Source organism: Pantherophis guttatus, chromosome 8 (assembly GCF_059756535.1).
Source record: "Pantherophis guttatus breed Tessera chromosome 8, ASM5975653v1, whole genome shotgun sequence".
Classification (NCBI taxonomy): domain Eukaryota; kingdom Metazoa; phylum Chordata; class Lepidosauria; order Squamata; family Colubridae; genus Pantherophis; species Pantherophis guttatus.
The window spans coordinates 722556-750210 of record NC_142070.1 but is presented as its reverse complement, the minus strand read 5'-3'; the positions used below and the strand labels follow the sequence as shown (position 1 = coordinate 750210).

The following is a 27655-nucleotide window of genomic DNA, read 5'->3' as shown; positions in this document are numbered from 1 at the left end:
ATTGTGTGGGGCTTGAGAAAATGGCTTCTTGGTCAGCGTCCAGAGCTGATGGAAGTCGAGGGCTGCTACACAAAAGGCCTTCAGCTTTGGCCGAGAGTGGAAGACAGCCCCGGCCTTGTTCTCGGCTGCCTTGGGGGAGGCTTCCCAGCGGTCTCTCCCCTCCAGATCTCCCCAGCAGGAGCTTCCATTTTGGGGCTTTCTGTGGGCCCGGTCAACAAAGATTCCTGGAGGTCATCCTTCTCCCACAGGGTCAGTGGAGCTTCCATGCCCTCCTGATCCTGGAGTCCTCACCTAAGAAGGTCCCACGGGACTTGCGAGGTTCTTGGCCACGCGTCCTCCAGAGGTGGGTCCGGCAGGTGGGGTCCCCCTAGCAGACCTCTGGCCTCTGGCCCATTAAGGTCTTCTTCAAGACAACATGGAGAACGTCACAGGACTCCGTCCGAGGGCTTGGCCAACCCGTTCTGTAAGAACCAAGGGTGACCATCATTCATTCACTCGACGGATGGTCCTGTCAGAAGGCAGAAGAGACCCATCTGGATGCCAGCAAAGCCACCCCAGGGTGCCAACATTTCTGCCAGCCCTTCCCCCAGTAACTACATCCTGAACTATCTCATAAGACTGGACGACTGACCAAGAACTGTCTACACTTGCTCAGTTGGACTTGAGTCAAATATCCCTGAATCAGTGCAGTGATTGTCCATGGAGAGGTTCAATCATTGGTGAGAACTGAAGAAGATTCTTGGATGAGAAGGGAAAGGTTTTCAAGAAGAAAAAAAACCAAGAAAGTCCAGTTGCCTTTTGGAAAAAGCGCCTTTGGGGCAGTGCAGTGATCAGCGTTGTGTCACATTCATGGAGGGCAAATTCAGAGGTGGCCAATTTCATGTTCAACCTTCAAACATTTCCCCCTGGCCTTTCTCCCTCCAGAACAAACCGCTCCTCAGATCCGGTGCCCAAATGAGACCCCTGACTGTTCAGACAAGACCCCCACCCAAAAAGCCCTCCCCGGTTCTTTTTCTTCCAAGGGGCTCAGAGGCTCCCTCGTGACCACAAGACAGGATGAAACTGATGGGACTTTGAGTCACGCCCAATTTTTGGTGGGGCAAAAGGCCCACCAGCCGCTGCTCTGGGAATTATGAAGGGCCGGCTGGTTTTTCCCTCCTGGAGTCTTCTGAAAGCCCAGAGGTGATCTCCCTTCTCCCTTGGGGGGCTTGTTCTGGAAGGAGCCTGGCCCACTGTAGGGCAAGGACAGGCTAGAGGAGTGACCCCTCCCCCCTGGGCCAGTCCTGGCAGTGGGGGGCAGCCCTGGGCGGCTGCTGCCAGAGCAAAGCTACCTTGCGGGTGGGGGAATTGCCCATTGCTGCTGGCGGTGGGGCACTCAATTTCTTCTGAGCTGTGGGTACAAAGTGGGGAGGGCTCCAGATTCCGGTCACCATCTGGGTTACAAATCCCCAGGAATCTGCAAACAACCCATCCCGACAACCCAGGAGATTCCTGGCAGGAGATTTCTTGAGTTCGCTTGTTGAGAAAAAATCCTAGTGATTTCGGGGGCCGTGGATCAATCCGGCTCTCTTCATGCCGAGACGTCCGTGGTCCCTGCGAGGGTGTCGTGAGTGCAGAGTTAACAAAATGCACAGAAAGAAACGCTTTCGGGAGGGGGGAGAAAAGCAGCAGCAAAGAAAGAGGACACACAATTAGGGCCGTTTCGTGGGCTGGAGGGTTGGTTGGCTTGCGCTCCAGACAATAATAGCAGCGATCTGAAGATGATTAATCCAGAGGAGTTTATTTAATATTGGAACAAGCTGTGTTGTTCAGTTCATCCCCGGGTTTCAGCTTTTCGGCAGTTTATGCCTTCAAATGTATTTCTCTCCTTAAAAAAATAAACTCCTTTAAAATATGGCCTCCTTTAAAAGCAGACACACAACTGCGTAACTGGAAAAGGGTTCTATTTTTTTCCTATGCTGAGCATTTGAAGCAAATATGTTTAAGCCTATTTTGAATGTTGCTTTAGTTTATTTCATTTCATTAAATTCATTTAAGTTTAATCTCAGTCTAGTTTAGTTTTACTTTTTACATTTGGTTTGATTGAGTTTACTGTTTGCATTTGCTCAATTAATATAAATTGTTAGCCTTCGTGTAGACTTAAATTAGAATATTTTTACTGGAAAAGACTTTCAGATTGGTATACGGTATAAACTGAATTTCAGACAAGACATTGCTTAAGAACTTTTTTCTTCAGGTTTATTAAAACATTTGTAGAAGAGGCAGTTTTGGTGTTTAAAAAATCTTCCTTTCTAAGACAACTATGTGGATCAATTTTAGAGGGGGTCGGTTTCGCTCATTAATATCAAGCCATTTCTTTTGATGCTCGAAGAGCAAAATCCCACACAGGCTAGAATCTGCCCCACTCTCTGTCTCCGTTTGGAATTTTAATTTCCCCCCCTTTTTTTAGGAGTTTTGCATTGCTGCAAGAATACAGCCTCCATTATTCTACACCAGAGGAGCCTTTGATAAAATTAAAAAGCCATAACCAGAAACATCTTACTGAGCTAATGAGAGAAAATCGCTCAGCTGAATTTCGCTGCCTATTTCAAATGACAGCGTAACCCGAGACACGAACAGGGAGTAAGTTTGGGGAAACCCAGCCTCATGGCACATATATTTTAGGATACAGTAATTTAGGTTTACTAACGCTACTTTTTTTTAAAAAAAAAAATCCAGATTTGTTACCATAATTCTTTTGTAAATATTTGGCGACTGGGCAGCTTCTTGAAGAGCTCCCATTTTTTTCCAGGGACTCTCCGGAGGAGGACGAGGCGAGGAGGGCCGCAATCCGGGGTCAAGAGGCACCCCGGCGGAGATGCCCTCCTGACAAAACCATGCCAATTATCCTGCTGAGGTTCAATTGTTGATTCTCCGAATGTCTGAACTAAGTCTTGGAGAAAAGCACTTGAGCCCATCGATTGCGAGATAACACAGCAGCCACAAATGGATTCCCTTCCACCCCCAAGTAACTTCGATGTGAGACCCAGGAAAGGGGGGGAAATGAGCGCTGGGTTTGGGAAGAAGCACCCACACTCTTCCGAGCGTGCAAATTAACCGATTCCATCCTGGGAAACGTGTTGAGGAATCGCTTAGTTGTGCTAAGCTGGATTGATGCTACGTTGATGCTCTCAATTCAATCAAAGACCACCTGGCAAAGAAAAGGACCAGCAAAGCCTTCTGTCCCTCTTCCCCAGCTGAAAAGAGATGCCTCTCTCTGCTGGTCTCTTTAGAAACCCCCCTTGCAGCTCCTTACACCTCTCCTCCTCTGTTTCTGCAGCCAACAAGGGTCCTTCGGGAGAGAAGCCACAGCTCCGACTGGATGTCACCTCCAGACGAGACACGGTGGCCGCCTGCACAGACTGCTCCATTGCAGCTTTTCAGTGGGGTTTTAGGAGGAAATGCTGGTACTGTGGGATCCTGGGCAAGACAGTGAAGAAAAATGAAAAGAGGGGAGGGGAGGGGAGGGGAGGGGAGGGGAGGGGAGGGGAGAGGAGAGGAGAGGAGAGGAGAGGAGAGGAGAGGAGAGGAGAGGAGAGGAGAGGAGAGGAGAGAAGAGAAGAGAAGAGAAGAGAAGAGAAGAGAAGAGAAGAGAAGAGAAGAGAAGAGAAGAGAAGAGAAGAGAAGAGAAGAGAAGGAGGGGAGGGAAGGAAGGAAGGAAGGAAGGAAAGAAAGAAAGAAAGAAAGAAAGAAAGAAGAAAGAAAGAAAGAAAGAAAGAAAGAAAGAAAGAAAGAAAGAAAGAAAGAAAGAAAGAAAGAGAAAAAAGAAAGAAAGAAAGAAAGAAAGAAAGAAAGAAAGAAAGAAAGAAAGAAAGAAAGAAAGAAAGACTTAGCAAGTAAATATTTTGGCCTCTTCGTCAGAGGATGCACAAAAAAGGATGTCTTTCTGCAAATGGCACAACACATAATTTGGTTTCCTGTGGGGATCTTTTGAATCAAAGCTGGCACCCGTTCTGTGTCCGTGTTTTCTTTCCCGTAGCAAGCATTTATGAAGCTATTGTCTGATCTGTGCCCACTTACACACCCATTTCAACCATTAATCCCGCTCTGGTGATTGAGAGTCAACTTAGCAACAGGCGTGACAGGGCAAGTTGGGAAAACCCCTCCTGGGTCTCCCAACTCCCAAGGTTGGGCCTTCCTTGGGGCAGAGGGAATCCCTTGGGAGAAATGGTCCCCAATGCATTGGAAGGAACCATTAAGCTTCTGGGCGATGGCTGGAATAAGGAGGACCAAACACCCTGAGAGTTTCTGGAGAGGTTTCCTGATTCCGCTACAATGATCTCCAAGTGGATCCAAATCATATCAACTTCATATTGTGTGCAGAATATTGTATTTTGTATATTTATGTTTTTGTAGTATTTTACTTATATCGTTTTATCTTTTTAATATTATAAACCGCCCGGAGATTAAAATGAACCTTTTGAGTTCTTGGTATAGAAAATTAAAATATTGTAAATAAATTTTAAAATAATATTTCAAATAGAGAAAGTTCCATAATAGGTTTTCTGGCTGAGTTCCATTTTTCTGGTACCTCAAGCAATTCTTTCCACCTAGTAATCCCAGGGGTACAAAATGCCATCAAAGGCAACGTAACATCTCAAAATAATTCAATTAGGTTGAACTGCAGCAAAGGCCATTTGGAAGGGTTTGTTTCTGAAGTCATTGTAATGGGGAGTTTAGCTCTTTTGAAGCCCCCAGGTTCTGATTACAGGCCGGCCTCAGCAGTTTCTTAAGGGACCGTTCAAAGTTACAACGGCACTGAAAAAAGCAACTTATGGCCGGTTTTTCCCTCTTACGACCTTTGCAGCCTTCCCCCAGGGACACCTGGCCAAAATCCAGACGATTGGCAACTGACCCAGGTTTACGACGGTCGTCCTGTCCCTGGATCACGTGAGCCCCTTTTGCAACCTTCTGACAAGCACAGTCAACAAGGGAGCCAGACTCACTTAACAACCGTGTTATTAACTTAACAACAGAAGTGTTTCACTTTACAACGGTGGCAAGGAAGGTTGCAAAAATGGGGCAAAACTCACTTAACAATTGTCTCGCTTAGCAACAGAAATTCAACAGAAAAGTCCAGACCTCTTAAGCTGCCCAAGCCGAGCTGCCCTCTCAAGGCAGACCCCTCATTAGTGGGGGGAAGGATTGGGTGGTGGTGGGGGGGGTCTTCAAAGCCGATGAAGGCGTCTCCCCTTAAGGCAGGGAGTCCAACCTTGGCTGGCTGGAGAATTCTGGGTGTTACCAGGAGCCTGGGAGGGAAGGTGAGCCCCCCCCCCCCCCCGCCTCAGGAAGGGGCCTCTGGCTGCTTGCTTGCTCCCTTGGCTGGGCTGCTCAGAGGAGGCGGAGGGGGCTGCCTTCATTGGATGGGCTACTGGGGGGGGGTCCTGCCTGGCTAAATGCCAGAGGGAGGCTTTTCACCCCCAGCTCATTTATGGCCCTTTGAAGCATTTACCATTACAAGCATCCTCCTCCTCCCTTCTAGCACTGATGATGTTACCTAGTTGGGTCAGGAAACGTCCGCAAGAACTCCCCAAGCTCAGAGAGCACCAAGGAGCCCAGTCCTGGCCGGAGGAACCATGAGGACAGGCGCCTTGGCTTTCGACTTCAGTGCTAAGCAGAATCTTCAGGCTTCTCCTCCCGAACCTTTTGAGCGGCTGCCCGTTTCTCGCCGGGCTCCCGGCTCGGCCAGGAAGAGGCGGCGGCGGCTTTCAGCTGCAGGGCACGTGCTCCGCTTCCTCCCGCGCCCGGCCTTGGAGGAGGCGGCGGCTCCCAAAGGAGCGGGAGAAAAAGGCGGTCAGAAGGCAACGAGAGTCACCCGCAGCCGATCCCGGGACTGGATCCCTCGATCCCTCCCTCCCCCCCTCCCTCCCGCGGGGATCTCGGGCAGGAGCCCTTGGGCCGCTCTGCATAGCAAACGGGGGAGGGGCTCCTGAGCCCCCCCGCCCACTCGGGCCTTTGCTGCCGGGCCAGGTTCGCCCACCCCCAGCAGCCGTTTGCGGGCATCCCCGCCAGGGGGCGCTCAAGGGAGAGGTGAGTGGCGGGGGGGGTCCCAGGTCCCACTCCAGGCTGGCCCTTTTCCACCTGCAGCGAGGAGGAAAGGCAGACACGCCCCTCCCTCCCACAGACACAGACACGGGGGGGGGCTCCACTTTACAGTGACCCACTCAAAGGGGGGGGATCAGTCTGGATTTGATTTCTCAACTTTTTGCCCTCTTTATTCTCATTTAAATCCCTTTCCAGGCCAGGCTGCTTTCCAACTTTGCTCCTTCCTGCCCCATCGTTCCATTTCAGGTTTTTATGGAATTAATTGGATTCTTTTGATTTTTCTCTCTTCCCCAAATTTGGTGGTTTCGGTGAATCGTTCCCAGTTCATCCCAGTCTGCGAGGCCCCTTTCCATGCAGGGCAAGGGCTCAGCTCAGCCCCTGAAAATTATAGGGGGCAAAAGCGGTGGGCCTTTCAGCCCAGGGAGTCTGCTGAATAACAGCGCTGGAAGGGACCTTGGAGGTCTTCTAGTCCAACCCCCTGCTCTGGCAGGAGACCCTACGCCATTCCAGACAAACGGCTGCCCGCTCTCTTCTTAGCTCTTCCATTTCACTTCTGGTTCAGTTGCCATTTTTATGCTTCAACTGAAGCTGAATTGATCATGATTTATCACTTGTTGCTTGCATGTACGCTGAGTTTATGCACCGGAGACAAATACGTGGCCAGTAAAGAATTTAATCCTAATTCTAATGTTCACCCGAGTCTGTGAATGCTTTGCAATATTTGCTTTAAGATCAATTTCCTCAACCGATTCTCAGCCCAGGGATATTGATTGCTTCAAGACAACGTCTAGGCACCGAGTTCTTCCCAGTCCCTACCCGGGCAATGCTGGAGAAAGGGAAGGGCCGGGATTTCTTGGGAAAGCAGGTGGGAGGCAAAGGTTGCTAAGAGACTAGTCTTAAATAGAGGACACCCTGCATTTCCTTCTAAGCTGGGAGACTCCAAGAAGAGTGCACCAAGTGCCAAGGCCAACCCCTTCTGCCCGCCTTCTCCGCCTCTGCTGCCCCGGAGCCCCCGCTGACCATCCCAGGACCTTCCCCGGATGCTCCTGCCATAACCTTTGGCCAGAACTGAGCCTCCCTGGACAGCTGGTTCTGCTGGTTCCTGGTCAGCAACTCAAGTATCCAAAGAAAGCCATCATCCCGCGGGCTCTTTCCTTCTCCTGAGGAGGCCTACCGGATGCCAAGGCTGGAAAACGCCCTGCACCCAAACAAGAGTTGCGAGCGCAGACCTCCTAATGGAAACAGATGACCTGCTGGGCCCACGGGGGCCATTCGCGCCCCTCTTTGTCACGGCGACATTGAGCGATGGCCCCGCACAGGCCCTTTCCCAATAAGTCCTCCCTGTCAGCCAAGAGACGGATGGGCTCCTCGGAGGGGACGGGGGGCCGGCAATTCGTCATCCGTGGCTCATCTTAACATTTGGGAGGGCAACGTGATCCCAGCCCACGGGCGCCCCTGCCACTTGCCAACCCCTGTCTCCTGGCACCGCAGCCGTCCTGCACGGAGGGGGCAGAGAGCCGAGGTGATTTACGGCCGGCTCTTCCTAATTGCATTCCAGCCGGCAGGAAAATGGATGGACTCGTCTGGCTGATGGATGGCTCGCCCAGGCCTTCATTCGGTTAGGTGGCCTAATACGGGCCTAATACAGGCAGCGTGGGAAGGGGGGGGGAGGAGATGGAGGGGCTGCTGCAGGAGGAGAACCTGTCTAGACCAGGGCTCCCCGGCCTTCCCAGCTTTGTGGACAGGCAGGGGGGAGGGGAAACAGTTCCCTGTGAGTGGCAGGTACGTGCAGCTCCATTTGCATAAATGCGTGTGAACAGCAGGTGCGTGCGCATGTGAATGTCCACTGCTCGTGCAAATGGAGCTGCGCACCCGCGCACGCTTTCTGCTTGTGTGGCCTGGTTCCGAACGGCCCAGGGACTGGGGAGCCCCGGTCTAGACCAGCAGGAAAAGTTAGGTCGACTTCCAGGGGGCGGTTGGTGCAGAAGCCAACCGGGCGGCAGAGACAGGAGGCCCGCGAGGCGGCTCTGGGTCTTCTTGGCTGGGAGAAGAGCTGTGAGCTGTGGGTCCAAGGTCCCTCCTAAGCTCAGCTCAGAAGCTTTGGAAGAGATTCTCCATCATCCAGGTCATGGTTGTCCCAAAGGTGCCCAAAGAACTGAAGAAGCTTCTTGGATGAAAAGCGAAACATCTTCAAGGAAAAAAACCAAGGAAGGCTAGTTGCCATTGGTGGATCATGTTTAGTAACCCGCCTGGGGTTCTTCCCAACAAGCCCTTTGAGGATTCGTTCTTTTCTACAGAGGATGCAAAGGAGAAGCAGAGCGAAGGGTCCATTCATACAGCTTTTAATAAAAGTTACAACAGGAGGATTTATGTACAGTTCAAATCCACATGCTACTATTTAACACAGTTTAACTGGTAAATCCCCCGAGTCCCGTTTTATCTGCTGAATCCAACAGCTGCATTGCCCGGCCAGCGAGGGTCCCTTATGCGAATCCCAAGTTTTCCACTTTGTGCAACAGCTTGTGCAAAAAGAAAGCAGCAGCCACCTCTATCCCCCACCGTAGTTGGAGAAATATCCACCCGCAATAGCTATCCCGGAAAGCCCCCGGAGGCGTTTAGGTTGTGCGCCTTGTGTGCCTAAGCGATTCACAAAGGACCCAGGGAGGACCCGGCGTGCCGAAGGGCTTTGTGGCTGAATCAAAAGGGGCCACTTTGCAATGCTTTCCCAGTTTGTGGCCAGTTTAAGCCACTGCAGCCACCTCCTTGGCCACCGATTCAAAAAGTAACCTGTAAATTTGATTCCAGGGAAGCTCAAAATGTGGAGGTTGAGGAAAGTCCTCGGAAGAGAGAAGCAAGAGGGAGAAAGGTCTGCAATTCTGGCAAAGCGGATTCTGGCGAACTGCCGTGAGTCCTGCTTGTGCAAGAAGAGAGTTGCTGGCCAGCTCCTGGAGGGCTGCCAGATCCCGCCTTAAGTTGGGCCCCCAAACGGACTGGTGGTGGCCTTGCTCACCTCCACCCAAAATTATTAAATCACAAAATCAAATAGCCTTGCCCTTGAAAAGAAACGTCTCCTGCGATGGTGGAGGACGGAGACATGAGAAAGAATCCGGGGGAGACCCTTCCTCTTTGGGCCGGGACTCTCCAACGGTGGCTGGCTGAGGAATTCTGGGAGTTGAAGCCCACAGGTCTTAAAGCAGCCAAGGCTGGAGACCCCCGTTTTGGACGAGGGGTGGTACTTCAGCCAAGTGCGAATCCTGGCTCTGAACTCCAAGGGCCCAAGAAGGGTGGGGAATGGACGGGCGCGTCTTTTGAGAGAGCAGTAGAGAGACCCCCTTCCAGGGAACGGACCCTTCGCAAGGGGCATCCCTAGAACATCTGGTGGTCTTCCTCTCCTGGGCGGGGGCCGTATCTAGTTAAGGAGAGGAAGAGGCACCACAAGGCGGGAGTTTACTTAGAACCAGCAGGAGATGGCAGGGTCCACCCTAAACCAGCCACCCATCGATGGCCAACCTGATCAACCCCCCTTCCCCCATCCAGAGCTTGACCCTCTCAAAATGGGAGGCCTCAGCAGGAGCCGGACGTGCTCCCTACGGGGCCAGAGGGCTGGTTCTGTGGGTTGGGGCCAGGGTGGGCTTGCTTGGGAGACCCAAGGGGCACTGCAGAGCTGGACAAGGTGCAGGTTGGAGCTGACTCCCCTTGTCCTTCTCTGGATAAGGCAAACCGGGCGGGGGGTCTTTGGGCCCAGAGACCAGGCTAGGTTTTGAACAGGATCCCTCGCAGCTGTGGCAAAGGCCGATCTCCTACCCAGGCCTTGGTCCCGAGGCCTGTGACCAGCAGGCCGGCCGATGTTCAGCGGTGCATTCCCCACAAAGGGGGTCCCAGCCCCTCTCCGTGCTGAGATCTGCCTCATGGGGGCCAGGTGACCCACAAGGCAGGTTGGATTTGAAGGAAAGAAGGAAAATGACCAGGTCCCTCCAAGATCGCCCCCATCAGCTTTAGAAGCCAAAGGGGCCTTGGACGGCTCCAGCTGAACCAAGGATGGGAAGGCTTTGGGGCCGGTCTTGGGAGGCCCTGGGGGCTTTGCGTGGCCTGGATATGAAGCTGGACTCCACAGACCCCCAGGGGCCCCTCTCTGTCCTCCCAGGGGACAGCCAGCCATGTGGCCAGAGTGAAAGAGAAGGAGGGACTCCAGGCCCTCGTGGTCAGGAGAAAGCCTCCCTCGGAAGATGCCCCTCACTCCCAGAGAAGACACAGAAGAGGACACAAACCAGAAGGACACAAGTGGTGGGGAATTCAAGAAGACCTGAGGAACTCATCCAAGCCAAGAGGGCCGGGGGACTTCTTCTCTCCTTCCTTCTTTAGTGGAGATCGGGACACTCGCCTCAAAGTGTCCATCTCAGGACCTTCGAGCTGCTCAGCAGCGAAGACAAGCCCCAAAGGCAAGATGGTGGAGGGTCCTTGGCCGGTGAGGGTGCCACCTGTGTCTGCTTGGTCCACGCACGTTTCAGCCAGAAGTGGGCTTGTGCTGAGGCTCCTCTAAGGCACTTGTCCAACCGGTCAGGGTCAGCCCTTTGGCAGCCGGTTAGCTGGACTGCCAGATTGAGAAAGACCTTTGCCCCAACATCCAGGGGGGGGGCTTTCTGCCTGTTATTCCAGGGGTCTCCAAATTTGGCCTCTTTAGGACTTCGAGCGATGCTGGCTGGGGAATTCTGGGAGTTGAAGTCCACAAGTCTTAAGGTGGCTGGGTTTGCGGACCCGAGCTATTCCATCAGGGTGACCCCCTCCACACAGACCCCACAAAATGTCACTGGGGCAGGGGCAACAGGGAGGAGCCAACAGGGAAGACCTGAGATGGCCGGCAGATGGACACCGTCCTCTCTGGCCACAAATCCCCACCTTTGGGGTCTCCGGGTGGTCTGTGGGCCAGTGCTTTGGGGAGGGGGCAGTTGCCCTGCCGCTTGGCGTGAGGGAAGCTGAAAGTCACATACAATGGGGAAGGATGTACTTTCCCTCCCCATTCCAATTACGACTGCGACTTTTTGCCACATGGAAAGTGGGGTTCTGGGCACAAAAGCAGGCAGAAGGAAGGGAGGCCATGTCTTCTAGGGGCCAGAGGTCTGGGGGGGGGGGCAATGGGAAAAGCCAAGAGGGCAGCCGCTGCTCCCGTTAAAAGGAGGGGCCTTCCGCTGCCTGGGCTGCCCACCATCCTGATTTTTTTGATCCAATGATGTTGGGCAAAACCTGAGGCCCAAACAACGGATTCCACTTACAAGAGTTCCACTCCTTTCATTAAAAACTGGAGCTTTGGGTTTTTAAAACAAAGTTCTTGTTTTCCAATGAGTTCATTTTAAAGAGCTCCGATTCCCTTTCTCTGTAAGAGGAAAATGCTTCCCATTCTGGCTTCCTACAGAAAAGGAGCGGAGCGGCTCCAAGGCCGAGAAATCAGATTTTCAAAAATGGATCACTGAGAAATAGGGCAGAGAGCTCACATACTTTTTTTAAAAAAAAGAGTGGATTGTTTCAAATGCGGCCAAAGGAGCAAGAGAGGAAAGCCGTCTATCCGGAAAGGAGACAAAATGGGGGCTGAAACGGGGGTCCGGGGCACCCCACAGGGGTGTTCCTTGTAAATGTTTCCCTTTGAAAGTGTAAATTGTTCCCTTTAAACCAGAAGTGTCCAACTTTGGTCCCCTTAAGACTTCTGGACTTCAACTCCCAGAATTCCCAGCCAGCCATGCAGGCTGGGGAATTCTGGAAACTGAAGTCCAAAACTCTTAAAAGTGGGCAGGGTTGGGCACCCCTGCATTAGTGTTTCATTGCCAAGGTGCGTCTAGGAACCCGGAAGTGCTGACGGGCCCCTGGCCTTGGCCTTCCTGGGAGGCCCTCTGGGGCTCTGAGCTTCCAGCTCCAGGAGCAGTCTTTCCCAAGCGAGCCAGGCTCCTCCAGAGAAGGGCCACCACCAAGCAGTCCCGCAAGCTGCGTCCCACCGATCCTCCGGCAGCCACGCTGGTTCCCTGGAGCCACTCTGCCCCCTCCTGGCAGTACCCGGGCAGAGGCCCCAGCCTGCCAAGCCCCCCCTCCACCCACCCAGGGCACCCCCCGCCCCCGCGTCTTGTGGCCCCTCAGGAGTGGTGGCTGGTGCTGATGAGGGTGCGGAGCTGCTTGGCCACGGCCTCAATCAGCTTCTGCTTGTCCCTCTCGTTCTTCCGGAACTGGGCGAAGACGTTGTTCTTGCGGCTGGTGTCCTTCATCCTGGGGCAGGCGGGAAAAAGACCCCGTCAGGCAGAAGAACACAGACAGACATGCAGGAGATGGCAGGACCTCTCCAGCTAGGGGGCCTGTCCTTGGGGAGAGCTGGAGCAAAAGGGGTCAGGGGTCTTCCTGCCGGGAGCTGAGGCCACCCCACCCATGCTGGCTGGGGAATTCTGGGAATTGAAGTCCACCCATCTCCCGGTGGCCATGGGGGGGGAGACTGACTTGGAAACTAGGAGAGGAGGAACTGAAGCGGCTGGCAGACCCTCCCCCTCCCCCTCGGGCGCCGGGACTCTCCCCAGCAGAAGGCACGTGCTCACTCTGTGCCCAGGACACTGTGGGGCTCAAGGCACCCCAGCAGAAGGCGGAAAAGGAAGAGAGGCCCCAGGCGACCGAAAGGAGCTCTGGAGACCCAGAAGCCGATGGCACAGCCTGGGATGGGCAACGCAGGGCTTCCTTTCCACCTCCGGGACGGGTGGGCAGCAGAGCAGGAGGAGCACTGGCTGGCTGAGGTGGGGATAAGCGGAGGGAGCGGCCAGCATCTTCTGCAGCCACAGAGCCCTTCCCAAGGCTCCGCTCTAGAGGTCCCAGAGGGGCTCGGCCTCTTCCATGCGCCTCTTGTGGGGTGGCCCTTCCTGATGAACAGGCCACCACCTCCATCTTTAAAGCCAAAAGTAAGGTCTCGAACTGACTGGGCCGCAGTGCTCATCTCTCTGCCCCAGAGTGAGGGAACCAACCAACAAGGGAACCAAGGTTGTCCGAAGACATTTTCCATGGTCTTGTGGCCAGCACGGCTATACAGAGAGGCGCTCAGAACGCTCCCATCTTCCCACCAAAGGGGTACCTATTTATCTACTCGCATTCGCATGCTTTCAAACTGCTGGTGGGCAGGAGCTGAAGCAAGGACTGGAGCTCAGCCCGTCCTGTGGAGCTCAAGTCTCGGACCTCAGCTGTCAGCTCAGCTGACCCACCATGTCCCAAAGCAGGAAGTGGGGAGATGGAACTGCCTTTGCCTTCTGGACTGGGGGTGAAGACCCCCAGCCATGGAATCTGAAATAAACGGCTTGACCAAAACCAACCCCTTGCAGGCTCTGTTAGGCTTCCACCCCACAAACAACAAGGGGAAATGATGGGTCCAAACTCTCAGCCCCAGCTGTCCCGTCCATACAGAACGACCCCCAGCCCAGAAGGAGTATTTGGCTCCATGTCTCTGGAGATGCTCTGTCCTCCAGGCTCACGGTTGCCCCAAAGGTGCTTTTTCCAAAAGGCAACTGGATTTTCTTGTTTTTTCTTTGAAAACTTTTGCTTTTCTCCAAGAAGCGTCTTCAGTTCTGGCAGAAGTTGTAACTCTAATGAGTTAGAACTGAAGAAGCTTCTTGGATGAGAAGCAAAAGGTTTTCAAAGAAAAAAACAAGGACATTTTGGAAAAAGCACCCTTGGCACATCAGAGGACTTGGGGGATGAACTTGGGGCCCCCCTTTCATTTCGTACAGGCTGAGGACGCCAGCAAAGCCACCCCACACATACTTACTCTCGGGAGATCCTGCCAGGAGGAGGGAGGGATGGGGAGGAAGGAGAAATAAAGCAAAGGAGAAGTTAAGTGGCGGCTGGCAGCTGCCTCTCCTGCTTCCTGGCTCACCTACTCCCACCAGCAGGCCATGCAAGCCCTCCGGCATGGAGAAGGGGCAAAGGGAAGGGCGGCCGGGCCGAAGGGCAGCAGCCTGGCCAGACCTCTGCAGGTCTTCCTGAGGACTACGGGGAATTTGGAGCAGGACCAATGGAGGAGAAGGTGAAGCCCTTTGGTTACAGGACCTCTCGCTGCCCCAGGCTGTTGCCCTCGGCCCCACAGTCCCGCACTTGGTCCCGAAGCGCCCCAATGGCCATCCAGCTCAGCAGCCAAGCCAAGGTGGCACATGCAGGCACCAGCCAGTGACACCTCCTGTGCCAGCTCAATCCCTTTCTGCCCCCACTGCCAGATAGGGGTCAGGTCCGGTCCAGGGGCTGCACACGGAGGGCCTTGTCAGCTTCTCCCAGAGGCCACACAGGGCAACCCCACCCCCACCCCCCACCCCCCGCAAAGAAAAGGCCGGCAATCCACTCGCAGGTGGTGACACTGAGTGGCAAAACAGTCGCCGTGAGAGGGACCTTGGAGTCCCAGTGGACGATCCCTCAAACATGAGCCGGCCATGTGCTGCAGCAGCCAAAAAAGCGAATACAATCCTCGGTTGTATAAACAGAGGCACAGAATCAAAATCACATGAAGTCTTAGTACCGCTTTATAAAGCCTTAGTCAGGCCACACCTGGAATGCTGCATCCAGTTTTGGTTCCCACATTACAAAAAAGTACGTTGAGACTTTTGGAAAAAGTTCAGAGAAGAGCAACTAAGAGGATGAAAGGCCTGGAGAGAAAAACATGTGAAGAACTGCTGCAGGATTTGGGTGTGGCCAGTTCTAGAGAAAAGAAGGACTAGGGATGACATGAAAGCAGGATTCCAGTACTTGAGGGGCTGCCCCAAGGACACAACGCAGCCAGTGACAGCTGCAACCCAGCCCCACATGCAGCATTGCCATAAGCAGCAGCTCCCGTGCAAGGCTGGGCCCCCACCCCAGGCAGCCTGGGCATAGGAGCAGCAAGCAGGGGCTGTCGGCTCCTGGAAGGACCCACTCACTTTTCCAGCAAGGCCAGCGCGGTCGTCGGATTCACCCGAAGGTACTTGCAGGTGGGTTGCCCGTAGTCGGCCAGGTACGTCGACCAGTCCCACTGGAGGAAGAGATCCAGCAGCTGAAAGAGGAAAAGGGAGGCCCTGAGCAAGCCTGTAAAATGGGCTTATTGACCACCTCTCCCACTAGGACAGCAGACCAAAACCCAGGAGGCTGAACGAAGGCATCCCTCTTGGGATTCAGCCTCAGGCCTCACCTAAATCCTCACAACAGGTTTTGTTGGATGCTAAAACTCCCGGATGGACATCCCAAAAGGGCTTTTCCAAAAGGCAACTGGACTTTCTTGGGTTTTCTGTCCTCTTTGGAAATGCTTCGCTTCTCTCCAAGAAGCTTCTTCAGTTCAACCTTAACCCAGAACTGAAGAAGCTTCCTGGATGAGAAGCGAAACCTTTTCAAGGAAAACAACCAAAAAGTCCATTGGCCTTTTGGAAAAAGCACCTTTGGGACAACCAGGAGACTCTGCATAGACCCCTTAAATGGACAGCAGCCACCTGAGCAAAAGGAGTGGACTGTCCACCCCTGACCTTGAATCCCTTCTCTCTGGGGCCAAACAGACCCCATTTCTTGCCGAGAAGGACATCCAGCAATTGGTGAGCTGGCTAGAGGATCTTTGGGGAGCTCCAGGGGTTTTTTGTGTGTGCAAGTTTCTACATAAATCCAGCTGGAAAAATGGAAACCGACAAACCAAGATCAGCCAATGGCTGCCTCTTGAAGGAGGCGAGGGGAGAAGAAGCAGGCTGGACATCTGCAGAAGACACCGCTTCCTTGGTGGCCAGAGAGGATGGAGCTGCAGCCTCCATGATCCAGGCCAGGGTCTCCAAATGTGGCCATTTTAATTTTAACCAGTGGAACGGCTGCCTTCAGATGTTGTGGATGCTCCATCACTGGAAGTTTTTAAGTTTTTAAAAAGGGACTGGACAGCCATTTGTCTGAAATGGTGTAGAGACTCCTGCTTAAACAGGGGGTTGGACTAGAAGACCTCCAAGATCCCTTCCAGCTCTTGTTATTCAGAGTCCAGGCTCCACCAGCAAAGACCGGCAGACAGGCAAGGGTGATGGATGGCCGGCAGCCCTGCCATCCCTCGGCCCATCCATCTTGTGGACACACGGCTGGGCGGGAGGGCTCTGCGGCTGGGCTGCCCCCCCTCCCCCTCCTTCAGAGGCTGTGTTTCTCCGCACGTGGAGAGCGGCTGCAACAACACAACTGGGCTGGGAAGCCTGACAAGGGCAGGAGAATTTATGCAGCCCAGAAATGGGGACTTTCTTCGTTCTCCCCCTTCAACTTTTCACCTCCTAAATGGGGGAGGGAGGGAGGGAGGGAGGGAGGGGGGTCTTTGGTGAGGACAACGTGTGGCTCTTGCACCGACCAGGCCACGATCTGCTGGGGCAGATTCCAAAGTGAAGATTATGCAAATGCCATTAATTCCTGCAGCCGGCGAGTTGGCTCTGCAGGGCCATCCATCACCCTGGTCAGGGCGCACGCACACACAGACAAGCACACACCCCTCGTTGGGAAGGAGCCCCCACCCCACCCCACCCCTCCCGCCGGCTTGGTCAGGGAGGGAAGCCGGGCCTACAGCAGGGAGGACAGCAGCCCCCGCCCTGGGGTATGGGGGGCGCGTAGGGAGGGGGGCTGGGGGGCTGCTGGCTTCTTAAGGAGAGGGGGACAGAGCTGGGGGAACTTGGGAGAGTCCATGTCCCGGAGGAGAAGCCCAGGAGGAGACACAGAAGTTCCCAAGTTGTGCCCTACCCCATGGTTGGCTCACGCATCCCCTCCCCTCCCCCCTTCCCACCCCCCACCCCCCCCAGGCAATCCTCCCGGCCACGAGTCACTGACAACATGGATGACAGAGGGGAGGCAGGGTGGCTGGGCTAATCTATAAGATGAGAGTTTCTTTCTTTCTTTTTCTTTCTTTTCCTTCCTTCCTTCCCTCCCTCCCTCCCTCCCTCCCTCCCTTCCTTCCTTTCCTCTTCTCTTCTCTTCTCTTCTCTTCTCTTCTCTTCTCTGGAAGTAATGAGAAATTTCCTCAACAGGCACAGTTAATGAGTGGAACAACTTCTTTCCAGAGGTTATAAATGCTCCAACACTGGAAGTTTTTGAGTAGAGATTGGGCAGCCATTTGTCTGAAATGGTATAGTTTCTCCTGCGTGAGCTGGGGGTTGGACTAGAAGATCTCCAAGGTCCCTTCCAGCTCTTGTATATTCTGTATTCTGAGGGGAGCAGCGTGAAGCCTTCGGTCGAGCTGCATCCGTATCTCTCCCGCCTGCGTTGTTTTTGGACACGCTCCTGGGCCTGTTTTTTAGTCTTCGGTCTTTATTAGTTTTCCAGTGGACGGAGTCCAGAAATATTCACATCTGCACTTGCCACATATATAACGTCTTTCATTTTTTCCATCTGTAAATGATTGTAATTTATTCCCGGGAAAGATCAGGGCTATTTCTGGTAACGCCAAGTGTGATTGTTTCGACGAGTGTTCTTCGGAGTTTCCTCAGCTGAGCTTTGGTATCGAAATACCCTCCCAAGCGGGAGGAAGAGCGACTTGGGCGGCATAGAAATGGAATAAAATCAATAAATGAAGAAATGGGGGTGCTTTGCTCTTTCACGTTTAGGAGTGGCCGGCTTGGTTCTGTAACACCGGAGTCTCCAACCTGGCCATTTTAAGCCTTCCGTCCTTCCGAAGTCGGTAAACCAAGGCCCCAGGGGCAAAAGGCTGACTCTGTAAACCGCTTAGAGAGGGCTGGAAAGCACTGGGAAGCGGCAGATAAGGTCTAAGTGCTCTATCCATCCATCCATGGTGGCACGGTGGTTAGAATGCAGGCTAACTCTGCCCACAGCCAGCAGTTCAATCCTGACCAGCTGAAGGTTGACTCAGCCTTCCATCCTTCCGAGGTGGGTAAAATGAGGACCTGGATTGTTGGGGCCAGAGGCTGATTCTGTGAACCGCTTAGAGAGGGCTGGGAAGCACTGGGAAGCGGCAGGTAAGTCCAAGGGCCATGGCTATGGCTATTCAGACGCCCACCAAAAGGAGCTGGGTCCACAGCGACTGCCCGCCTTGAGTCCAGAGCTGCTTCTCCTCTGGGACAAAGGCTGTGCCTCTGCCCTTTTCCCCCTCGTCCACAAGGGTCCCATGAGGAGGGAGGGGCTAGGAGACCAGGCCTGGCTCCATCACCGGGGATGGGGAAAGAAAGCAGGGGCCAAGGTGGGTTCAAACTGGATTTGAATGAACTCAGTTCTCCTTCCTATTGAAAAATCTCGGGAACTATGGACCTGCTATAGGCGGTTCCTCAACTTACAACCATTCATTTAGTGACTGTTCAAAGTGATCACTGAAACAAGTCGACTAAGGACCATTTTTCACAATTCTGACCGTTGCCACATCTCTGAGGCGAGCAAGGAGGCCCAGGGACTGGAGAAGAGATCTGGGAGGAGAGGAACCCGAGAGTTTGGGCTTCAGGAGAAAATAGGGCTGCCAAGGAAGTCAGGGCCTTGGACTCGTTACAGAGAGAGAGATTCTCCTCCAGTGTTGGGACCCTCTCACCTGGCACCCACTCCCTCCTGCCTGGGAGACTGAAATGAATGCCCAGTGGCTACGCTTGCCCAAAGCATCTCCTGGCAGGAGGGTAGCAGGGCAGGGCCAGGATCCCTTCAGGTCAAGGGTCTCCAAGCGCGGCCACTTTAAGACTTGTGGGCTTCAACTCCCAGCATGCAGTGGCTGGGGAATTCTGGGAGTTGAAGTTCACAAGTCTTAAAGTGGCCGCGCTTGGAGACCCTTGACTTAGGCTACTTGGCAGAAGGTTGGCACATGGAGAGGGTGCCCCGGGCACAATCCAGGGCGGCCAGAGGAAAAGCGATGGGCCCCCTTCCTTCCTGGCACCGCCTCCAGCAGACGGTGTACCTGCCAAGGAGCCGGTCTGGGCTGCCACCGTGCCCGGCTCCCGGCCGAGGGTGCCAAGTTCCTTGTGAATGGCAGGTTGCTTTTGTTTACCGGGGGAGGGCAGGGCGCAGAGGAAGGGGTGACCTCCCGCTCACCCCAGGCAGTCTGTGTGAAACTGCGGCAGCGGCTGCCACCTCCGCATGAACTTTCTGATTATCTCCCAAGAGCTTCACCTTGCCTTGAACTTGCTCGCTGCTCTCTCGCTCGCTCGTTCTCTCTCCTCCCTGGCGCGCTCACTGAGGGTTTCTAAACACTCCGGTGAAAGCGGCCAAGGGCCAGCATGGGGGAGGGGGCTGCGAGCGCTCGGCTCCGGCCTCCTTCCGTGGCTTCCTCCAGGGAGACGCAGCCGAGGGCAAGGACGACCTGGCCAGATCTGCAAAGCCAGAGAGCGGGCAAGAGGCAAAAGGAGGAAAGGCCAGGCAACTGCAGTAGGGCAAGGGGGCTGCACCGGGACCTCGCCTGTCCTGCTCTGTGCATGCATCGGGAGGGGGCAGAGCCCAAGGGATGTGGGGGGGAGGCTTGCTCAGTGGAAGAGATGGCAGAGAGCCCTTGGGCTCAACCAAGGAGAACCTCTGTAGCTCAGGGTTGACACGAGGGCTCCTTGGTGCTCTCTGAGCAGATGTTTCATGACCCAAACTAGGGAACATCATCAGTGACAGAAGGGAGGAGGAGGAATAATAATTGAGGAGTTCTTGGTGCTCTCTGAGCCTGGTTTTCTCTGGCAGACGTTTCATGACTCAACTAGGTAACGTAATCAGCATTAGTGATAATGGCGTTGCCTAGTTTGGATAATGAAACATCTTCAAGAAAACAGCCAAGCTTTTAGGCCATCAAGGACCGGACAGTCCTCCTTCTCCTCCTCTCTGCAAATCCCACTTCCCTCTAGCACTGATAAGGTTACCTAGCTGGGTCATGAAATGTCTTCAAGAAAACCACCCGGCTCAGAGAGCACCAGGGAGCCCACAGTTCCGCCCTGAGCTGCAGATCTCCTCCTTTCATGAGCCCAAGGGGTCTCTGCCACCTCGTCAGATGAGCCTCCTGTTACCCGCCACTCAAGCTGTGCCGCACAGCTGCACCCCAGAAAGCAGTGAGCCAGCGAGGTGGACAGGCACTCTGGCAGGTGGGCTAGCAACTGGCCTCCACCTGCAGCTGCCCCTAATGCCAGCCAAGGCGCCAAGGAGCCGCCTGGAACTTCTCCATGCATGCCAGGGAATGCCAAGGCAGAGAGCGCCTGACCTTGCCCAGCCTGTCTGCAGCCTCCCTCACCAGGAGCGGCAGCCTGGGACTCCAGAGGCCACCCAGAGGATCCTTCTGGAGCTGGGGCCACTTGCCTCCAGGCGCTCCAACACGGGAGGCTTTTAAGAAAAGACTGGACGGCCGTTTGTCTGGAGTGGTAGAGGGTCTCCTGCTTGAGCAGGGGGCTGAACTAGAAGACCTCCAAGGTCCCTTCCGGTTCTACTCTATTCTGTTTCTGGTCCCACCCACCCCCAGCCCCTGTGCAAGTGTTCCCATGAGGAACCGGCTACAGCCACAGCTCGTCTGGGAGGAAAACCTCGCAGGCCCCCCTGGCCACCTACCCAAGGCCTTCAGCCTGAGCCGAAGCTAATCAGGCCTCCCATCTCACAGGCCGTGCTCGGCTGCCAGCTAAACCACCCCGGCACCAGACCAGCACCGGTGCCCGGGCTGAGCTTTGACTGGAGCCGCGCAAAGGCCTTAATCCAGGCCCGACATCCAAAGGGGCCTGTTGTGGAAACTACCGGGGAAGAGCCTGGCCTTTGGCACCAACAGAAGAAACAGGATTTATGGCTGTTTGTTGCAGATTAAGAATAAATCTGGAAGCCAAGCAGGAATCTGGCTCGAAGCAGGAGGCTGGCCCTCCTGCCCTCCCTCAGCCTGACCCCTGGGTGGCCTTCCTGCCCTGGGCCCTCTGCTCTGGGAAGCAGGTCCTGGAGGTCACGGACCGGGTCGCCCTGACCCTTTAAAGGCAAAAGTCCCCAGCCTGCATGGAACCGCCTATCTCGGGGAAGGTGGCTCACCAGCAACTAGATTTATGCTGTGTGCACAGCTTATCTCCCTGCTGGGATAAACCAGATTTATGGCCTCGGTGTGATTATGAGCCTTGAGAACCGGTATGACTCAACTCCAGAATGGCATTCGGGGAAAACACAGGCCTGTTCTTCCTTCGCTTTGGGGCCGGTGGCTCATCTTCCCTGCTCCCAAACAGGCAGCCGGGAGCTTCCCAGAACCAAAGGCCCAGGTTTCACTCCTCTGCGGAGCTGCCGATGTCTAGGGAGAGCCTTCGTCATCCAGGTCTTGCTTGTCCCAAAGGCAATGGGGTTTTTTTTCCCTTGAAAACATTTCGCTTCTCATCCAAGAAGCTTCTGAAGTCCTAACTCTAATGAATCCGAACTGAAGAAGCTTCTTGGATGAGAAGCGAAACGTTTTCAAAGGAAATAAACAAGAAAGTGGGGCAGAAAAAGCAGACACCAATCTGTGTATATCAAAGTTCTCTTCTCTATTTGGAAACAGCAACTGCTTTCGGGTAGCCACTCCCCCTTTCCAGATGTAGAGGCATTCCAGTGTCCAGCATCCCAACCCTGGCGTGGCCTCCCCATCTGGAGGGCCCAGGGGTGGCAAGGCTGCCCGAGTGCTTCTGCCTAGGTTGGCAGACCCAGCTTGACCGGCTGCGTGCCCCATCAATCGGATTAAAAGACTGACGTCGTTGCATCTGTGCTTGCCCAACGGGGGCAGCAGGAGCAGCTTCCTGGGTTTTGTGGTACCGGTGGCTGAGCCTGCTTGCTCTGTTCCTTGCAGCTGAGCAGAGGTGTCAGGAGAGGCCGACTCAGCTCTGTCTCGGGGTTTACTCACAGCCTTGAACCTCTGCCATTGTTTGACATAGGGAGGAGGCTCCCCACCATTTTGAGACGGTGCACACACACACACACTCTCAGGGAGCCATCCCAGGAGGGGCACATTTTTCTGCGAGTGCTGCTCGTTCTCTGGTGTAAACCCAGGCGGAGGTCACGAACTCCTTAAAACAAACAGAGCTGAGGTCATTGTTAGTGGGAAATAAAACAAAGCCAGGGCAGCGGAGGAGAGCCAAAATGGTGCACAATCAAAGCTCGTAAATCTTTTGAGGCGAAGGCACTTGGAAACGGGGCCACCGCCAACTGCCTTGATCTGCTCCGCCCAAGCCCTGGAGAGATCAGCACTTCGGACAGTGTCCTGCGCTCGGACAGGGCCGGGCCTCGGAAGCCGCAGAGCCAGGTGGGAGCTCCCCATCCAAGGAGCCAGGGTTAGCCCAGGCCCACCCCAAAGGCCACGTAGGAAAGTCACCCCTAACTTGAACTCGCCTCCTACCGAAGACCAAGAGTTCTGTTCCTCAGCTGAACCGTATCAAAAGAGGAAGGGACGGCTGGCCAGAATGGATTCCGCTAATGAGCACTGTATTCTGGTTCCAGGTTTTTGATAGGCCTCTTCCAAGTTAGTTCAGCTGCTGTAACAACTATAAATACTCCTCTGCTTGCGTTCACATCGACATGGATCCGAGATCATGCCTGCATTCTCTGTTGCCACCACAGAGTCACGGAAAAGGCCAGCCACCTGAGGGAGCGGCCCAGAGTCAACCTTACGACTATTAGTCAATCATAGGATGATTAGAAGCAGGCAGACCAAGCCCCAGGGGGCCTTGTTTGGCCGAAAAGTTCCAGCCTGTGGGGGTATCTCCACTGGGTTCCCTGCTGGTTCCACCCCACCTGGAGTCCTAGGTTCCTTCTGGGCAAGACTCAGAGACGCAAGGAAGGATGTAAGGTTGCTCAAGGACCCGGAAGGATGTTTTCCTAAGGAGAATGCAGCATGTTTCGCCTTGAGGAAAGGATTATTGGGGGAATACGATAGCACCTGGCAAGCTAAGCGTGATTTTCAAGAACAACCTCCCCCTGTGCCTGAAAAGTCTTTGATCAGGGTGTGCTACCTGCTCTAACATACGCTGGCGAAACATGGACACAAACCTCACAATCAATACAAAAGCTACGATCCACGCTTGGCATGACAAGACAAAACACCTGCACATGGATTAGAAAACAAAGGAAAATATACGATGCCATCAAGAGAGTCAAAGAATTGAAATGGAAATGGGCTGGTCACAGAGCAAGACGAACGGACGGCAGGTGGACCGAGGCGGTCCTAGAACGGATCCCGCTTGACCAAAAGCATCCAGGAAAGAGACCTAAAGCAAGATGGACGGTCCCAACTGGCCAAAGAAAATGCAGGACCGTTTTGGCTGGAAACATGCAGAAGAGGCCTTCGTCCTGCAGTGGGCAGACGAGGACTAGAACGATAATGAGAGCACCCTTCAAATCCACGAATGGAGACCCATCCCATGGAAGACAGTCAAGACAGCCTGCAATGCCAGACACAGGTTGAGGATAATGAGGCCAAATGTCAGGAAAAGGGTCCCACCAGTAAGAACAAAGGAACCCTTGAGCCAAGGAGGGGGGGACGGGCTTCAAGGAGAGGTTTGAGGCTTCAAGGGTCCCTTACGGTTCTTTATCATTCTGCCCTTCTGTTCAACGGGGCAAAAGGAAAGCCGAGAGGCTGTGATGCAGGTATGAGAACTCTGAAACTGCATCAGAGGCTGCAGGTAATAGTGGGGCTAAACATAACCCATAATTTCTGATGTGCAGGTTCAGAGTTTGCTCCATGAAGGTAGGACATGAGAGAAGATCCTAAGGGGAAGAAGCCTCTCGGTTGAGAATTAAATCTAAGCAGATCCAGGGAAGCCCTTACAGGTCAGGTGGGGAAGGACGGCCCTTTCAGGACTCCCGGACTTGGAGAGGGCTGCGTGGCTGCTCAGGAATTCTGGGAGTTAAAGTCCACAAGTCATAAAAGGGCCATCCTTCCCCACCCCTGACTTAAGAGTCTCCCAAAGGATTGTGCAGAAAAAACGGTTGTTCTCTGAGCTGAAGCCACAGCTAGTTGAGCAGAGCCAAGAGCCAAAGAGGAGCAGGAGAAGAACTGGGACACTTGGACACAACCAAAAATGTTCGCTCCTCCAAACTCCCACTGGCTCGGGCTGAGATGGGTGGGCTCTCCCCTCCTGTCTGGAGCAGCAGTAGACTTCAGAGGTGGGCAAACTGATGTCTCCTGACACCCCCCATGCCACCTGGATTGGAGGCACCGTCCCTCCAGGCGCTCCTGGCCACAGTTCCATGCCAGGCTGCATGCAGAGCGACAGCTTCCACTCGGCAGGATTGCGCTCACCCCTTCATGAACCTGCCTAGGATTTTGCTGGAGAAATGATCAGGCCGAGCTGGGCGATGGCTTTCCCTGCTGTGCAAGAGAGGACGACTTGGCAGGAGGAGCACATTCGGCTTCCACAGACCTGGATGCCGCCAGCAGGCCGGGCTTTGATCGTCATCGTGGAGACAGAGGCGGCTCTGCAGGAACCGAAGTCAGCCTCACAAACCCTGGATGGAGCCTGGGCCATTCCCCTGGCGTGCCAGCCTTGGCTGCAGAACAAGTCGAATCCTCCGTAGGTAGGAACAGCTTCAAGACCATCTCAGCCCACGGATCCCCCTAGTCCAGGGATATATTTCCCTAATGGTCAGCAAGAGCCTTCCGGGAAAGCCCCAGGAAGGCATGTAGGTGTCCCACCAAAAGGCCTCTACGGTTGCATTGAGACTCAGCCCTCTGGAGGAAAAGCAGTAGCACTTAGCATACCGACCCACGGCTTCTCAGTGCTTTCCAGCCCTCTCTGAGCGGTTTACAGAATCAGCACACTGCCCCCAACAATCTGGGTCCTCATTTTACCGACTTCAGGCGGACGGAAGGCTGAGTCAACCTTGGGACGGTCAGGATCGAACTGACGGCAGTGACAGAGTCAGCCTGTAATGCTGCCTTTTCACCACTGTGTCACCGCCCATAAACCACTGCTAGCTTTGTTTTGCATTCATTTCTCTTGAAAACAACTGAACCGTGAAATGAATCTTCTCCTCTTATCCCAGGACTGCTAAACTTGGGTTAGGAGTCTTAGCAAAATCTTTCAGAAATCCCAATAAAATACGTCCTCTAGACCCCTATTATTATCCCTTTAACCTCTTTTACAACCAGGCAAAGTTTCTAGCCAGACGAGAACGCCTCCTTTGCAACCTACAGCAAACACCGAGAGCAGGAGACGCAGGGACAACCTAAGCCAACTTCATTTCCAGCCAGTTTCTGCCCAGCAGACCGAGCCCATGTCTAGCTCTAGTCCTACCACAGAAGGAAGACGGTCAGTCTTGAACCATCTCTTGGGGAACAGCCCTGGCTGATGTTTGCTTTGGGCCTTCAAGTCACTCCTGGAACCTGCCTGCCTGGACAGGTCCCTGCTGGTTACTTGGCAAGATTTTTGCCCTGGCTCTCCTCTTCTTAGGACCGAGACAGAGAGAGGGACCAGCCCAAAAATCACCCGGCTGGCTTTGGGCCTAAGGCAGCTCTCCTGGTTGCCAGCCTGCTGCCTTGAGCATGACCCCAAATTGAGTCCCAATTGTTCACTGGCTCCAAAAAAAAGGAGTGGACCAATTCGTGGCAGTCCTGGGGAGGAAGGGCTGAATGGGAAGGCCTCCGAAGCCCACCTGCCGGGAGTTTGAGGCGCAGTTGGTGGGCCGTTGCCAGAACAGGCCACCTTCCTGGCACAAGGCGCAGGTGTAAATACATTGAGGAACTGCACAAGTCTCTGCACTGAATGGCGGATCAGTGGCAATCTTGGCATTCCTGTTGTTCAAAGGACTGAGGATTTCTTTCTGATCTCCCTGGGATTTCCAGCAGTTCCTGCTCAGCCCCTCTTAGTTACTTTGAACTCTGAGAGCTTCCTGGCTTCCTGCTTCCACTTCCTGTTGTTTCTTCTGGGGATGCACCTCCGCCCTCTGCTTTCACTTGGTGCTCACCCTTATTACACAGCATTAGGAACACAAGACAATCATGGCTGCTGGTGGCCACCACATTGCTTGAGTAGCTTAAACCTTCCCGTGAGTCTCCCCTTCTTTCCAAAGTGATTCTTCCATCATACTCTACAATGGGGGTCTCCAAAGTTAACGACTTTAAGACTTGTGGACTTCAACTCACAGAATTCCCCAGCCAGCGTTGTAGACCCCTGCTCTACAATCTCTACCATCACAGGATGTAAGAAGGTTTGAAAGGAACCTTGAGAGCATCAAGTCCAACCTGCAACCCAGAACAAGAGCCCAGCAAAGAGAGGAGTGTAGGGGATATAAAGGATGGAGGATCTGCCCAATCTGAAAATGAAAAAAACAATTTACAAATCCTTAGTAAGGCCACACCTGGAGCACTGCATCCAGTTTTAGTCACCACATTCCCAAAAAGTTGTTGAGACTTTGGAAAAAGTGCAGAGAAGAGCAACTGAGTTGATTAACGGCCTGGAGATTAAAATATATGAAGAAGAACGGTTGCAAGAACTGGACATGGCCAGGCTAGAGAAAAGAAGGACTAGGGGGGATGTGATAGCGGTATTTGAGGGGCTGCCACAAAGAGAAAGGGCTCAATCTATTCTCTAAAGCACCAGAAGGCAGAACAAGAAGCAACGGGTAGAAACCAATCAAGGAGAGAAGAAACCAGCAATTAAGGAGAAATTGCCTGAGAACAACTGACCAGTGGAACAGATGGCTTCCAGATATTGTGGGTCCTCCATCACTGGAGGTTTTGAAGAAGAGAATGGAAAAACACTTGTCTGAAACCGCATAGGGTCTCCTGCTTGAGCAGGGGGTTGGACTAGAAGACCTCCAAAGTCCCTTCCAGCTCTATTCTGAGTGAGTGATCAACCAGTGATCAAATCAATTATAGAGGACATTGGACTGGGGCACTTTGGGGGGGGGAGATCAGCTCTCTGCACAAGCACTTCTACTTCCCTTTGACTCTACATCTGTCTTCAGAAGAAACCTGACTCAGATGCTTCCTTTAAGAACCCTCTTTTTTTCCAATAAAGAAATGGAAACACATGGAGTGATCTCCCTCGCTGCCAAATACCATGTTAATTCTAAAAAGGCCCTTTTCATTAGATGATCTATACACAAGGACTACAGATTACAAAAGCAGAAAATTAAATTGTAAACTGTACGGCGATGCCTCGGAGAGACAGAGAGAGGGAGAGAGGGAGGGAGGGAGGGAGGGAGGCTATCGGGGAGGCCAATCCTTCCTCCTGCTGTTGCTGAGCTCAGCCTTCCCAGCCAAGGAAAAAGCTGCAGGGTTTCATCATGTTTAATGGAGAGGCCACCAAGCGGGCGAGGAGATGCTTATCGCCTTCCAACCTCGGCCCTCACCAACGTCCCCAGAGCAATTCAGAGGGCCTGCATGTCCCACCTTCCTCCTCTTAACCCTCGGGGATATTTTCCATATTCCTCTTTTGCAGCCCCCAGCCGGCCCATCCAAGGGAATGCAGGAATTGTGTTAAGAGGCAAAAAGGCAATTCTCCACCCCAAAAACTGATGCTTGGATGTTTGGCCACCATCACTGGTCTCTAGCCAGATAATGGCCATGGCTTCTCCCTACTCACAGAGAGAAACATACTCAACAAGGCTAAAACATACAAAGAACAGTGGCAGGAATTGGGTAAGTCTAATCGAATGAAGAGAAGGACCAGGGCTGACATGACAGCAGCGTTTCAATATTTGA

At 53.6% G+C, this 27655-nt stretch overlaps 1 protein-coding gene across 10 annotated transcripts in view; it reads right to left on the bottom strand.

Moving 5' to 3' along the window:
- Positions 1 to 8405: 8405 nt before the first annotated feature.
- The window catches only part of EXOC6B (exocyst complex component 6B), a 152329-nt gene continuing 133079 nt past the window's right edge, over positions 8406 to 27655 (bottom strand). For 4 of the 10 annotated variants that reach the window (XM_060682315.2, XM_060682316.2, XM_060682319.2 and 1 more), the window contains 3 exons: positions 15003 to 15115; positions 13865 to 13876; positions 8406 to 12333 (listed from right to left, as the gene is read on the bottom strand). In XM_060682315.2, coding sequence (XP_060538298.2) covers positions 12204 to 12333; positions 13865 to 13876; positions 15003 to 15115 — 255 coding nt within the window. In that variant the 3' untranslated portion in view covers positions 8406 to 12203. Of the gene's footprint in view, positions 12334 to 13864; positions 13877 to 14591; positions 14733 to 15002; positions 15116 to 27655 lie in introns of those variants that run through there. The other 6 variants (XM_060682317.2, XM_087875359.1, XM_087875361.1 and 3 more) reach the window with 2 other exon arrangements.